Source organism: Amphiprion ocellaris, chromosome 24 (assembly GCF_022539595.1).
Source record: "Amphiprion ocellaris isolate individual 3 ecotype Okinawa chromosome 24, ASM2253959v1, whole genome shotgun sequence".
Classification (NCBI taxonomy): domain Eukaryota; kingdom Metazoa; phylum Chordata; class Actinopteri; family Pomacentridae; genus Amphiprion; species Amphiprion ocellaris.
In genome coordinates this window covers 3,894,203-3,909,310 of record NC_072789.1, presented here as the reverse complement: position 1 = coordinate 3,909,310, position 15,108 = coordinate 3,894,203, and the positions used below count along the sequence as shown (strand labels likewise).

Here is a 15,108-nt window from a genome sequence, read left to right as displayed (position 1 = left end):
GTCTCCGAAGGCATCTCATCTCTACGTTTTTGCTCTCCCCGGGCCGTCATCTCCAGCTCCGAGTCTCATTCTCCGTCTTTTCCTCTGCCTTCCAGCTCCTTACATTATACGTCTCTTATCCTCTCAATCCTCATTTCTCCCTCTCTCATCCTCCCTCAGCGACGCTACTCACCCATCCATATCTGACTGAGAACTTTCCGGTTAATGTACATATAATGTGCAGTGCATAGCCATCAGACAAGCTATTGCAGAATATAAAGAAACAAAAGGACGAGCAAACCCTAAATGACACTTAAATATTTGCCCGAGATGTGAAGCGCATGAATGCAAAGCAGGGAAAGTGTGCCGCCATTCAGCAGCAGACTTAACATCTGCTTTTATCTCACTAATGGCAGTCTAATTGCGTATTGAATATGAAGCAGTAGTGCCGCGTTACACACCTCTCTATTTTTTCCTCCTGTTCAGTCACTCACCTCATCCTCTCCTGTTCGTCTGAACTCCTAATGCTCAGCGGCCAGTAGTGCAATCCTGTGGCGAAGCTTAACAGCTCTCTGGTGGGAATATGTGTAACGGCATAAGTGTACATTTGCTGAAACTTCACCGTCGAGCCTCCTGAAGCGAAGGTTAACGTAATCTCTGCCCCCTCTCTGCAGATGCCCCGTGTTCAGACCTGCAGGGCCTGCTGTCCGGCCTGCTCCCCGACGCCCAGATCTCAGCCTCGTCCAGCAGGGACATGGTGTGGAGTCCCGGAACCGCCCGGCTGGTGGCCAGTCGATCCGGCTGGTTCCCCGCTCCTGCTCAGCCGCTGACCGGAGAGGAGTGGCTGCAGGTAGAAGAAGCTTTTCACTGCATTTATTGCACATTTAGACTGATCCATGCAGATCCATTCCCATAGTTCAGTTTGTTTGAAGTGGGGTTGTTGGAGTTTTACCTAAAATAGGTAGTAGTTGAAAAGATCCAGAAGCTAAGCAATGAACCGCTGTGGATATAAGCTTAAGTGTAGCTACTGTTCTAACCACTTTACCTGAAGCAGTTAATATGACTCCACCAGACTCCATTGAAAAAAATTTTACATTGTAGAAAACAGCACTTGCTGGTCTGTTGTTGTGCGACTTGGTGTAAGGCATTAGTGCTTCACCCTCGTGTTGTCCTGCGGGTCAAACTTCTGATGTCCACATTTTCAACATTTTTGGGAAATTTTTGAACATTTTTTGATGGGAAAAAAAAGTTTCTTAAGAACATTCATAAAAAAATCTACCTGATTTTTTGTGAATGTTCTTAAAGAAAATATGAGAAGTTACTGATATATATGTAATCACTTTAGATATTTTTAGAATTTTTTTTGGAAGATTTGTAACATTTTTGGAAATATTTACAAGCATTTTCTTGCCAAATTTGGGGTTTTTTAAAATAAAACTTTTAAGGAATTATTGGAATTTTCTTCCTGAAGGTTTGGCAAATTTTCAGAAATTTGGGGACTTTTTTTGCTGAATTTTTGGATTTTTTTCAGACAAGGAAACAATATTTTTTGGTGCCTGTAAATGAGGACAACAGGAGGGTTAAAGAATCCCATTTATCATGTGGTATTTTAACATGAATGAAACATATATATAAGTGCGGGATGAAGTGAAAATGTCATGTTGTATACGCAACAATTAGCACCTTTAAATTCTGTCATTGCTGTGTTACCATTCAAGACACAGACAAGCTAAAACAAATGCATCCATCACCGTTCATTAATCCAAATGTAACCTGCACAGGTGGACCTCGGTATCCCCAAGACGGTGCGAGGAGTCATCACCCAGGGAGCTAGAGGAGGAGACGCAGCGAGCGGAGCAACCACGGATAACCGGGCGTTTGTTCGGAAGTACAAAGTAGCGTACAGCCTGAATGGGAAAGAGTGGAATTTCATCATGGACGTGAAGACCAGCCTGCCCAAGGTGGGAGAAGGACGGAGGAAAACAAATGGGGAAAAGGACGGTGTTGTGTGAGGCGAGTTCAATAGCAGTTTTGTGTTCTTTTTGTGCAGGTTTTCGAGGGGAACACACACTACGACACCCCCGAGCTTCGTCACTTCGAGGAGACGGTGGCCCAGTACATCAGGATCTATCCAGAGAGGTGGTCACCAGCAGGAATTGGGATGAGAGTGGAGATACTGGGCTGTGACCTTCCAGGTAGGACATTGTGCTGTTGCTTCTATGACAGCGAATCACTTTATATATGATAATTCACCGCCCCACGGTATTCCAGGCTGAATTATTTGCCCCGCACTGTAATGAACTGAAGCGGACTGAATGGACCTTGAGGAAGGTGCTTCGATGGGAAAGAGAGTTCGAGGCTAACATTAGATATGTATGAGAGTCATTAGAGTCTACCAGGGGTGAAAAGAAACACCCGGCATTCACTGAGAAAGGAGAAAGTGTCCATGAAGCGAAAGCTCCACTGGAAAAAATGCCTCTCTGAAAACAAGTTTAAAAAAACTTATTTCAAGGAACTTTTACCTTGAAATAAGTGAAAAAATCTGCCAATAGAACAAGTGAAAAATGGCTTGGTAAGATTTCTTGAAATAAGATATGATTTGGACATCAGAAGTTTCACTGTGAAAATATATTATTTTTCCACATTTTCAAACTTTAAAACTGGTCAATTTTGGCCGCAGGACGACACGAGGGTTCAACTTATTTTGAGTTTTCTTGTAAAATACAAGATGCATTGTCTTAAAACAAGTCCCTCCATCTTTCTGAAATGTCACTTGTTAAGTGAATTTATTTTAAATCAAGTGAGACGAGACATTTTGACTAAAAATATGACAAATAGACTTGGTAAGATTCAGAGTTTTTGCAGTGTCGATCCTGTAAAAGTTCAGATTTTGATTCAGCTCTGATATTGTTTCACCTGGAGGGTTGGAGCCGAGCTTCTCCGTGAGCTCGCCAGCAGGGAGTGGACAGGGTTTGGTTTAGAGGAATGCATCCCCAGAGCGTCGGGGAGCACCGGTTTGTTCGCTTTCCAGCGTGGTCTGTTACCCAGATGTGCTGCAGTCACACACACACACACACACACACACACACACACACACACACATGTGGACGATCACTGTTTACCACTCCCTCTGTGCCTGAACAGGACGGCTGCACTGTATAGCTCCACATGCTCAGTGCATACAGAGAAGCACACATTTAGCAAACACACCGCAAAATACCAGCCATGTATGTTCTGCAGACGGGTGACATTCACACACACACACACACACACACACACACACACACACACACACACACACACGAGAGTGCAACGACTAAATGCAAGTCAGGCTGTGCCCTCATTAAGGTGATTTATGTGTGTGTTTGTGTCTTTGAATAAGGGCTGATGAGATATTAAGAACATCCTACTGTCATTATCACCTTTACCACTTATCCGCACACTTTAATGCACGATTAACCCTCCTGTTGTCCTCATTTATGGGCACCAAAAAATATTGTTCCCTTATCCGAAAAAAATCCAAAAATTCAGCAAAAAAAAAAAATTCCCAAATTTATTTTGAAAAATTGCAAAATCTTCAGGAAGAAATTCCAAAAATTCCTTAAAAGTTCCCCTTAAAAGTTTTATTTTAAAAAAAAAATCCCAAATTTGGCAAGAAATACAATTTTTTAAAAATAAAAAAATAAATTAAAATTGTAAATATTTTCAAAAAATGAATAAAAATCTTCCACAAAAAATCCTAACAATATCTAAAGTGCTTACATATATATCAGTAAAAGTTCTCATATTTTCTTTAAGAACATTTTGGTTTTTTTGTAAACATTTCTTTTTTTCCACCAAAAAATTTTCAAAAATTTTCAAAAATGTTGAAAATGTGGAAGTTGTAAAAGTTGTGAAAATATATTTTTTTCCCCACATTTTCAAACTTTAAAACGGGTCAATTTGACCCGCAGGACGACACGAGGGTTAAACAAATGTAGGATAATTTAATAAGACATTTCTGTGTGTTTCTTTGTAGGAAAATTACAAAGAAGGCTGCTTAGCTTTGCTGCTCTCCTCACCTGATATCTGGCATCTTTATTTCCCCCCAGATCTCTTGTGCAGTACAGGAAACAATGTGTTTCACATTAGTGACCTGCAGGAAAAAAAACTAACTGCAAAGATGGCAACACAGTGAAAGAGCGGTAGAGATTAGCACTTTTTGACCGAAAGGTGGCTCCTATCGGGTGGATTTTTGGGGGAAATGTGGCTGTTAAGGGTCACATATTGTTCACAGACCAGCAGAACTCAGCAGGACTAGTGGGCGACTGCTGACATGCTGTAAATCATTCACTTCCCCTTTCACGCTGACTGTTCTCTCTGTCTTCGCCCATGCCTTCAGTGTTGTATGATTTAAGCTGATGAAATGGATGTATTTTTACCCCCAGATCTTCCCTAATGCAGTCTGAACACAGCAGCAGCTCCTCTTTCTCTCCCAGTTCCTTCACATGGTTTGCAGTTCTTTCTTTTCCCAGCCCGAGGCTCAGTGCGTGGGTCTGTAAATGTTTTTGTTCTTTTTCAGTTACCATGCCTCCTTCTCTTTTCCCCTCCCCTGCTCCTCTGTTACTCATCGCTCGCACCTCTTTTCCATGCTCGCTGCTGTTGGTCCCGACTCCTTCTGTTTCCCTTCGCTGTTCCTGAGCAGCTGTCTCGCTCACACACAGCCTCTACAGTGACGGTTTCTTTTCCTTTCTTTTCTCTCTACCGAATGTACTCCCAGGATGAAAAATTTATGAGTGCAGGAAGGAAATTTTTAGAGATCTGTGAGAAATATAGATCATCTTTTCACCTCTTGCAGGTAGAATCATTTTAATACGGGAATAGTGGAGCTCGCACAGGCACAGCAGCGTTCACAATCCCAGCAAACAGAGTGGAGCTCATTTTAAACATTTTAAACTTAGATTCATTGCTTCAGTTTGGAACATGCAATGAAATGAAGTTAATGAGCTATATTAATGCCAATGTATAAGTTGGAGCGACTTAAATCATCTGATTCCTCTTAAATTGACATCTTGCATTGCAGCAGTTTTATTTTAAGGATAATTTTTTTAGTTTTTACAGCTTTACTCTAAAGGTAAAGCATGATTTTGTCATCAAAGTTACTGTAATTCTACTCAAAAAAGGCAGCTGAGTTGCAGCAAAAAATTTTGAAAAAACGTGGACACATAATGCAAAAGAGTAATAAACTAATTTTCATACATTTTAACCAAAAGTAGAAGATCAGTTTAGTGCAGGAGTGTCAGACTCATTCTAGTTCAGGGGCCACATTCAGCTCAGTTTGATCTCAAGTGACCAGTAAAATCACAGCATAATAACCTCTAAATAATCACAACTCCATAGTTTGCCTTTGTTTTAGGGCAAAAAAGTACAATTCTGAAAATGTTCACACTTAATGAAGTATCTTTTTACGGAACATTATGAACAACCTGAAGTTTCTTAAGAACAATAAGTGCAATTTCAACAATATTATGTCTCAGTTTATCATTTACACATTACAGCTTCAAGATCACAGAGTGTCTACGAAAGGCACAAAACATTTAGTGGCATTTATCTGGAACTGAACGGTGTTTTCCTTTATGATTGACATGAAACAAAACAAAAAAGAGACAAAGTTACACAAATGAGACAAAAAATGACAAAAGCGAGAAACAAAATGACAAAAATGATCCACAAAACAATGACTAAAGCAAAATACAAAATGGTAACAATAAGACAAAAAACACGAGACAAAAAGGAAACGCAAAACGACAATTGATTTAAATGTATAGTTTTACAATTTGCAGTTAGTTTCCTCCCTGTAATTTTCTCATGGGCCAGATTGGACCCTCTGGCGGGCCACTTTTGGCCCACGGGCCGCATGTTTGACACCCCTGGTTTAAAGGGACTAAGTGTAATTTCAAGTTGAATTAAGGAAACTGCCATCAAAAAACCAGAAAGCTTAGTGAAAGCAGAACTACAGCTCAAATACACCTTCTGCAAAGACATAAATCTGTGATACTGTGGGAGTTTTTTGGGGAGAAAAAGCTCATTTTCATTCTGTAAGGTCCAGTAAAGACTTGGTCGTGACAGTTTTGTATATGTGTGTGGATGAACCTTAATCTGAGCGCTTAACCCACCCATGACAATATCAAATAATGGCCACTTGTCTTTCCCTTCCTTTTGGGGTGTGTGTGTACACATCCATTCATGTGTGTGTGCGTGTGCGTGTGCGTGCGTGTGTGTGTGTGTGTGTGTGTGTGTGTGTGTGTGTGTGTGTGCACCTAGGACTGCCAGGGAGAGATTTACAGAAAGGCTTTCTACATAATTGAAGATTTTTTTCTCTCTCTCTTCTCTGACACATTGCTGAGTCAGCTTCTTTAGGAGTGAGCGATGTCTTTTATGCGGGGAGGGTTGGCCGTCACCACCAAGAAGTGTGTGTGTGTGTGTGTGTGTGTGTGTGTGTGTGTGTGTGTGTGCGTGTGTGTGCGTGCGTGTTTTTGGCATCTTTTTAAAAAACAAAATTATTTATCCGCGCACACGTGTGGATGCATAGCCCACATCTCCGTTAACTGTGTCAGCGATTCCCCCGGGTCCCTCTCTTTTTCTAAGTGTTTGGTGTCTCATCCCGTGCATGACGATGACTTGCATCATCACCTGCAGCAGTGGGCGCATTATGTAAGACAACACTGTGCCGCAGAGGGACTTTTTCCCCCTGCATTGCACTGTTGCGCATGTACAGTTAGACACGCCCCCCCGGTGCAACTCTCTGGACATCCCATACTGGAAAAAATGCCCCCCTCAAAACAAGAAAATTAACTTATTTCAAGGAACTTTTACCTTGAAATAAGTGCCAATAGAACAAGTGAAAAATGGCTTGGTAAGATTTTCTGAAATAAGATATGATATTTAGAATATTGAGATCTTAAAATTAGCTTGGAAAACTTATTTTAAACAATATTTTACCAGGATTGTCAAGCTTAGGTGTCTTAAAATAAGCCAGACATGCTTAAAAAAAATGGCAATTTTTCACTCAAAAACAGATTTTCACTTTCATGTAACCTCCAAATTTAAAATGTATTAAACTTATTTAGAGTTTCCTTGTCAGATTCAAGTCAAAACAAGATAATTTCAAGATTGTTTGACTTAACAATATATTTAAGATGCACTGTCTTAACCTTTGTGTCATCCTGTGGGTCAAAACTGACCCATTTTAAAATTTGAAAATGTGGGAAAAAATATTTTCACAGTGAAACTTCTTATGTCCACATTTTCAACATTTTTGGGACATTTTTGAACATTTTTGGTGGAAAAAAATTTTTTTAAAAATATTTCTGAAGAAGATTCAGATAAAAATCAACCAAAATCCAGTGAATTTTGATGAATTTTGGTTGATTTTTATGTGAATGTTCTTCAAGAAAATATTATTAGTTTTACTGATATATATGGAATCACTTTAGATATTTTTAGGATTTTTTTGGAAGATTTTTACTCATTTTTTGAAAATATTTACAAGAATTTTCTTGCCAAATTTGGGGGATTTTTTAAAAAATAAAACTTTTAAGGGAAACTTTTAAGGAATTATTGGAATTTTCTCCCTGAAGGTTTTGCAGATTTTCAGAAATTTGGGGAACTTTTTTGCCGAATTTTTGGATTTTTTCCAGACAAGGAAACAATATTTTTTGGTGCCCATAAATGAGGACAACAGGAGGGTTAAAACAAGTCCTTTTTTTGCTGAAACGTCACTTGTTAAGTGAATTTATCTTAAATCGAGTGGGATGAGACATTTTGGCTAAAAAAGAGACAAATAGACTTGGTAAGGTTTTGAGTTTTTGCAGTGCGTGACATCGTCCTCATGCTTGCACCTCAAGGACGGGGCTCGGGGGCGGGGTCGGCAGGTCACATACATTAACACACATTCTCTCTCCGCGTCGCGTAAACACTCATGCAAACGCACGTCCCATTCCCATCGCACCCCGACACTCCTGTCACACCCCGGAAAGGTCAGCGCATTTACTCTGTGACAAGGCCTGACCTTTTAAAGCAGCGAGTACTCAGGAGCCGGGTAGAATCTTAATGGACCCGACTGTGTGTTTTTGTGCCGGGCTGCACTGGCGTCCAGGTAATGCGTTTATTTTAACACCCGGGTCCCGAGACTTAACCAGAGGGCTCGAAAGGTTAGATCGGAATAAAAAAGAAAGGCAAACAAATCAAGAAGAGAGAACACAAGAGATGGAATGAAGAGAGGTTTGAGGAAGAGGGTTGCTTGCTTTTTCTTGCGTTACCTTCCCAGTGGGCCAGCAGCGATAAGAGTCTCATTAGGTGGTTAGTGACTGGCATAAAGGACGTGACATTAACACCGGGTTAATGTCAGGAGCCATCGCCAGCTGTGGCCGGCCCTTTCATCTGTGCCATTTCTCCAGCTGGGGCGCCGTTGTGCTCATTTCCTCAGGAAGTTCTTTAAAGCGGATCAATTGCGGGTCACGTGTTTGTTGCCCCCTCATTGCTTTGAATGATAATGTGGCATCTCGAATCTCTTTCTCCACGTTTGTTTGCTCATTCTGTTGCAGAATGAGATCATGAGACACCCAAGCTTCAGAGTTGTTTGCGTTGACTTCTTGTGTCGTCCTGTGGGTCAAAATTGACTTGCTTTAAAGTTTGAAAATGTGGAGAAAAAAATATTTTTACAGTGAAACTTCTGATGCCCACATTTTCAACATTTTTGGGAAATCTTTGAACATTTTTTGGTGGAAAAAAAGAAATGTTAAATATGTTTTTTAAGAACATTCACCAAAAAATCAATCAAATTTTGGTTGATTTTTTTGTGAATGTTCTTCAAGAAAATATTAGAAGTTTACTGATTATACATGGGATCACTTTAGATATTTTAAAGATTTTTTTGGAAGATTTTTACTCAATTTTTGAAAATATTTTCTTGCCAAATTTGGGTGATTTTTAAAAAATAATACCTTTTTAAAACTTTTTTTTGATGATATACTTTCACAGTGAAAACTTCCACATTTTTAACATTTTTGGAAAATTTTGAGCATTTTTTTGGTGTTAAAAAAAAGAAATCTATAAAAAAAATGTTTCTTTAAGAACATTCAGAAAAAAATCAACCAAAATCCAGTGAATTTTGCTGGATTTTGGTTGATATTTTCTTAAAGAAAATATTAGAAGTTTTACTGATATAGGTAGTCACTTTAGATATGATATTTTTAGGATTTTTTTGGAAGATTTTTATCCATTTTTTTAAAAAAATTTTATAATTTTTTAAAAAATTTTTATTTCTTGCCAAATTTGGGGGATTTATTAGGAATTTATAAGGAATTATTGGAATTTTCTTCCTAAAGATTTTCCAAATTTTCAGAAATTTGGGGAACTTTTTTGCTGAAGTTTTGGAATTTTTTCAGACAAGGAAACAATATTTTTTGGTGCCTGTAAATGAGGACAACAGGAGGGTTAAAGCGGATCAGTTGCGTTTTGTGTTGTGTTTGTTGCCCCCTCATGGCTTTGAATGATGTTTGTTTGCTCGTTCTGCTGCAGAATGAGATCATGAGACATCCAAGCTTCGGAGCTGTTTGCGTCGACTTAAGCGAGACAAAGCAGGGCAAGCTGACAAAGAGGAATTCGAAATCTAACGCGCCGAAGAATGCGCTTGCTCATTTTAGCGGTGATTGATGTCAAACGAGTGCAATATGTTTGAATCTGGTTTCGCCAAAGTGACAAAGGGAGCAGGGTTCTCACAGTTTGTTCTCATGATAAATTTGGATCCGTGCTCGAGACGTGACCGAGACTTCTGTGTACACACTAGGAATGACCCATCTGCTCCTAATAACACGCCGCTTTCTCCCACTTCACATTCCATCTGCAGCCTGCTCCATGTGTGTGTGTGTGTGTGTGTGTGTGTGTGTGTGTGTGTGTGTGTGTGTGTGTGTGTGTTTGTGCACCAATGTGTTTTAACGAGCCACTTTCTGCCTTTCTGTGTGTTGTGATATATGTGGCTTTGGATAGATGTTAATAGCAGAGAAAAGAATCCAGCTTTTCACGTTGTGTTTGTGAGTTATGGAGTGAGGGGGACACACACACACACACACACACACACACGGACAGAGTGGGAGATGGAGTGTGTGAGCGGCGCTGCCTCCCTGACAGCCAGTGAGTGGTCTCAGAGTGCCATCATCCTGCCCAAGGTCGAGGGGAGTTTGTTAGACACATCCATCCATCAGCCTTAGCGCCACCACTTGGAGAGACGTGTGTGTGCGTGTTCTTTTTGCATCTGTGTGTGGATTAGCATGTGTGGCTGTTCATCCAGCATGTTTGAGCCAGATACTCCCTAGACACAACATGACAGGGGCCCTCGAAGGGGTTTCTGAGGCTCCCTGGAGCCTCCATCCGCCTGCTTCTGACAGGACACAAGTGGAGTTAGTTTTGGACAGTCTGCTTCCACTCTCAGTGACTTTCAATTAATATTCAATCCCCTGTTTAAAATATGACTTCACTCCTTGTAATGTGAATCTCGGTTGTTTAGGCTTGAAAAATATGAACCCTCTTACTGGCTTTAATAATAAAACAAGCACTCTGCTGTGTTGTTGTTGTGTTTATTCCATTCCAAGGCTGAGAGAGAAAGAGAGGCTTTCCTTTTCTGACAGACAAGAACAAGAATGGCTGCTTATTAACCCTGTAAAACCCACTGTTGCAAAAATACATCAGTTTACTTTCTTCTATTATTTTCCCCTCTCTCTCTCTCTCTCTCTCTCTCTCTCTCTCTCTATATATATATATATATATATATATATATATATATATATAGAGAGAGAGAGAGAGAGAGAGAGAGAGAGAGAGAGAGAGATAGATAGATATAGATAGATATAGATATATATAAATTTTTTGCTAATCTTTTCTATATTTGGATATATATATAATAAATGTTGGGTTTTTTGCTCATATTTCTTCTATATTTGGGTTTGTATATATATTTTGTTTTTTGTTTTATTTATTTAGTGTATTGCTCATTTTTCTATATTTGGGTTTATATATATCTATAATAAATTTTGGAATGTTTTTTTGCTGATTTTTTGCTCATATTTCTTCAATATTTGGGTTTATATATATTTTTTGTTTGTTTTTTGTTTTATTTAGTGTTTTGCTCTTTTTTTTTAAAGGTTTAAGACATGAAACTTCGTTCCTATTGGCTCATTATGGATAGTTTTTGTAGGTTTAAACCTCCAGAATTCTTCCTAACCATGCCAGAAACTCTGAATTTTGCATTTCTTAGACTAACCAGCTTCCCTAGAGTCCAAGTTATATTCCATAAATTAACCAAGTAGTCTCTTTAGACTGAAACTCCAAACCCAAGGAGGCCACAAGTCTCTGTTTCTGATGCATCTCACCTTATTGAAACCAGCGTTCAGCTTGTAACCGCAAACATATAAGCATGTTGTATATCAGGAAACATCAATTAATCACATAAACATGAATAAATGATAGCCTCAGAGCTTCCACTTGATTTTACTTTCACAACCCCCATAAAACAGAGAATTTTCTATGACATCAACAAAGTTTATGTTAGCATTTGGACAGAGCCAGGCTAAGTGTTTACAGTCTGTGTGATCATAATCATAACTAACTTCCCTTCCTCTGTGAGTTGCTGTAATATAGGGCAGAAGTGGAAAGTTACTGTTAAAGACACTGTATCTCATTCATTCAGGTATTGTTCTTTCTGCCTTTGTTGAGCTTATATTTTCCGCTCTCACACATCTGCGTTTCCCGTCTGTATTTCCTGACCCTCCCTCATGCACGGAAAAGTTCCACATAAGACATGTGTTAAACAAGCACAAGGTCATTTTGTTGTCCTTTTCAGAGTCCATCTCAGTTCATCTCTGGATTTTTTTTCCCCCCAAGATAATAAATATTTCCTGCCTTAAACTGACTGAGACGATGCTCTACACCAGGAATGCCAAACTCATTTTAGTTCAGGGGCCACATTCAGCCCAGTTTTATCTCCAGTGGGCTGGACCAATAAAATCACAGCATAATAACCCATAAATAAATGACAATAACTCCAGACTTTTCCTTTGTTTTAGTGCAAAAAAGTACATTCTAAAAATGTTCGCATTTAAGGAAGTATCTGTTTTACAAAACATTATGAACAACCTGAAATTTCTGAAGAAAAATAAATTCAATTTCAGCAACATTCAGCTTCAGTTTATCGTTTACACATTACAACTTCCAGATCACAGAGTGTCTACAAAGGAACACAACATTTAGTCACAGCTATCTGGAACTGAACGATATAGTACTTTACTTTATGATCAAAATGACAACAGTTAGACGAAAAACAACAAAATCAAGACAAAATATGACAAAAGTGAGGCACAAAATGACAAAAATGAGACAAACGAAACCAATCAAAATAAGCGACCAAAAATTTGACAAAAGTGACAAAGCGACAAAAAAATTGACACAAATGAGACAAAAAATATAGACAAAAAATCCATGCAAGACAAAAAGGAAGCACTAAACGACAAAAACATGAGACAACAAATCAAGACAAAAAAAAGACAAAATATTACAAAAATGTGACAGAAAATGACAAAAGAACAGTGAGCAATGTAATATTTTACATTATGATCAAAACAACTTGTCATGGTCTAGAAATTATTTTAAATTTATAGTTTTACTAATTTACAATCTGCAGTTAATGTCTTCTCTGGAATTTTTACACTTTGAGGGCTGGATTGGACCCTCTGGAGGGCCGCTTTTGGCCCACCGACCACATGTTTGACACCCCTGCTCTACACTCTTGCATCCTGTGGAGTTGCAGCAGGAGAAAACCAGTTCACAAATGCTGTAAAACCTCTCTACGCTATACAACAGCAGCTTATAGTAGTGCATTAATTCACATTTGAATCAGACAAGATTGGATCCTGAAGGCTGAATCTGTTTTAAGGTGGAAATATCCCACAGTGGTGTTGACTCACTCATTATAAAACACCACATAGACACGCTAACAGACTAGAAGGTATCTTTAAATGAATCTAATGTCTGAAGATTGTTTCATAAGCCGCCCTTTGACCCTGAGTTGTGTTTTTTTCCTGCAGAAACCACCACACCGGCAGACACCGTCACACCAACTCTTCCCGCTGACATTGAAACCACCACAGTCCCCCTTACAACGACAGGTGAGACAAGACGACCGAGTGTTGTGGATTAATTGTGTTATTAGGAAGACGAAGGAGTTCTGTTTTGCAGAGCAGCTGTGGATGCTTCTTTATCTGAAATGACAGTGATTTGTCAGACCTTTGACTCTGGTTTTTCTCTTCCTCGCTGCTCCCCCACTCTTCAGCATCCACCTCGCCTTCATCAGACAGTTTGTGTGACTTTGACCATGGCCTGTGTGGGTGGACACATGACCCCAACGCCCCACTCTTCTGGTCCCTGCACAGCCACGGTGAGTCTCCGCCGCAGTAATGCCAAGATTGACTCACGCAGGATGACTCAGATTGGCTTCGGGGAGGTTAAGTTTTTCTCCGTGTAACGGGCGTTTGATGGATCTGGAACTGTTTAAAATTTGTCTAACATTTCGGTCTGGGGGGAATTTGCAAAACAAAGCGGCTCAGGTTGGGCATCTCAGATTTGATTTTGGTGTTTGATGGGTTTCCGTGTCCGTGCCTCTGTCAACCGGGAGCTTTTTTGTATGCGGCTGTAAGGAGGATTTTATTTGGGTGCAGAAAATTGCACAAGCACAAATGCATTCAGTTTATTTATCAACTTCACTGGGTCTAGACTAGACAGTGTTTTCTCTAATTAAATGGAGTCATTCTCCCTCTGAGTCTTCAGTGAGTCCTTCTTCAATTTGATTAAAATAATTTCTTAAATTGAAACCGGTCTAATTTAGCCGCTGCATTGTCTGCTCTTTCCGAGCGAATGAGAATGGAAATGAATCGACGGAATTGCTGGGAAACAGACACCGAGGCTGTGTGGAGGCTCACATGTGACACTCAGCTGCTCCCCGAGTGTCAAAATCAAGTGTGGGCAGGAAGGGGTTAAGACCCAGTCGCTCCAATTAAGTTCAGAGCAGGAGATTCCAGAGATGAGCAGTTATTCCCTGCTGTCCTTCACTGCCCCTCCATTACCTCCGGCACATCCCAGATGATGTTTTGTAGTCTACAATCCATCTACTTAGACATTCCTTGAAGAAATTATTCATTTGCTCTTTATATATACCCACGGATCAGAAGTGCTGCTTTTGGCATGTTATTAAAAGCTATATGAGACGTATCCTGCTGGGTTTAGGCAGCGCTTTTTATAGCACTGTTTAGAATTTAACATAGGTGGGGGCGAAGGATTGTTATCCCTACCTTGTTTTAAAATTCATTGCTTTTGAGCAAGTCTGCATGAAAGATTCAGCAGCTGGAGAGAATTAAACAGGAGGTTCAGGCCCTTTTTTCTTTTTTCTTTTTCGTCAAATTTGCGACGTCACCTGGGTCGTGTTCGGCAGGACAACAGATCTCGCGGCAAAAGCAGGAAATGTTCCTGAAGCGTGACCTGTTTGGGTCATGAGCGTCTTTGACAGGGAGGCCTTCAAAGCAGCGTCTTTCATCACGGTGCCGCTCGGAAAAAGGCTGCTTAGATTAGTCAGGTTGTGCCTTTTATGTATGAAGTATCATTTCCAGCCATTTTGACACGCCACACAAGGCCTTTGATTTTTCCACCCATGTCAAAGGTCAGAAATCCCAGCCAAGCACAGGATCATTATTTCACCGCTATCAAATCACTCTTTAATCCTCTACGGCAGTGGTGTTGAACTCATTCTAGTCCAGGGGCCACATTCAGCCCAATTTGAGCTCAAGTGGACCGAACCAGTAAAATCACAGCATAATAACCTATAAATAACCACAGCTCTAAATCTGTATTTTGTTTTAGTGCAAAAAGGTACGTTTTGAAAATGTTCACATTTAAGGAATTATCTTTTTACAGAACATTATGAGCAACCTGAAATTTCTTCAGAGAGATAAGTTCAGTTTCAGCAACATTATGCCTCAGTTTGTCATTTACACATTACAACTTCCAGATCAGAGTTTATCTACAAAAAGACACAAAACATTTAGT

The 15,108-nt window shown here is 39.7% G+C and overlaps 1 protein-coding gene across 2 annotated transcripts in view; it reads left to right on the top strand.

Annotated features, from left to right (window-relative positions):
- Positions 1 to 15,108, top strand: part of nrp2a (neuropilin 2a) — an 82,568-nt gene that overhangs the window by 50,899 nt on the left and 16,561 nt on the right. For both annotated transcript variants that reach the window (XM_023270540.3, XM_023270541.3), the window contains exons 9-13: positions 654 to 829; positions 1,761 to 1,940; positions 2,030 to 2,174; positions 13,098 to 13,178; positions 13,343 to 13,447. In XM_023270540.3, coding sequence (XP_023126308.1) covers positions 654 to 829; positions 1,761 to 1,940; positions 2,030 to 2,174; positions 13,098 to 13,178; positions 13,343 to 13,447 — 687 coding nt within the window. The remainder of the gene's footprint in view (positions 1 to 653; positions 830 to 1,760; positions 1,941 to 2,029; positions 2,175 to 13,097; positions 13,179 to 13,342; positions 13,448 to 15,108) is intronic.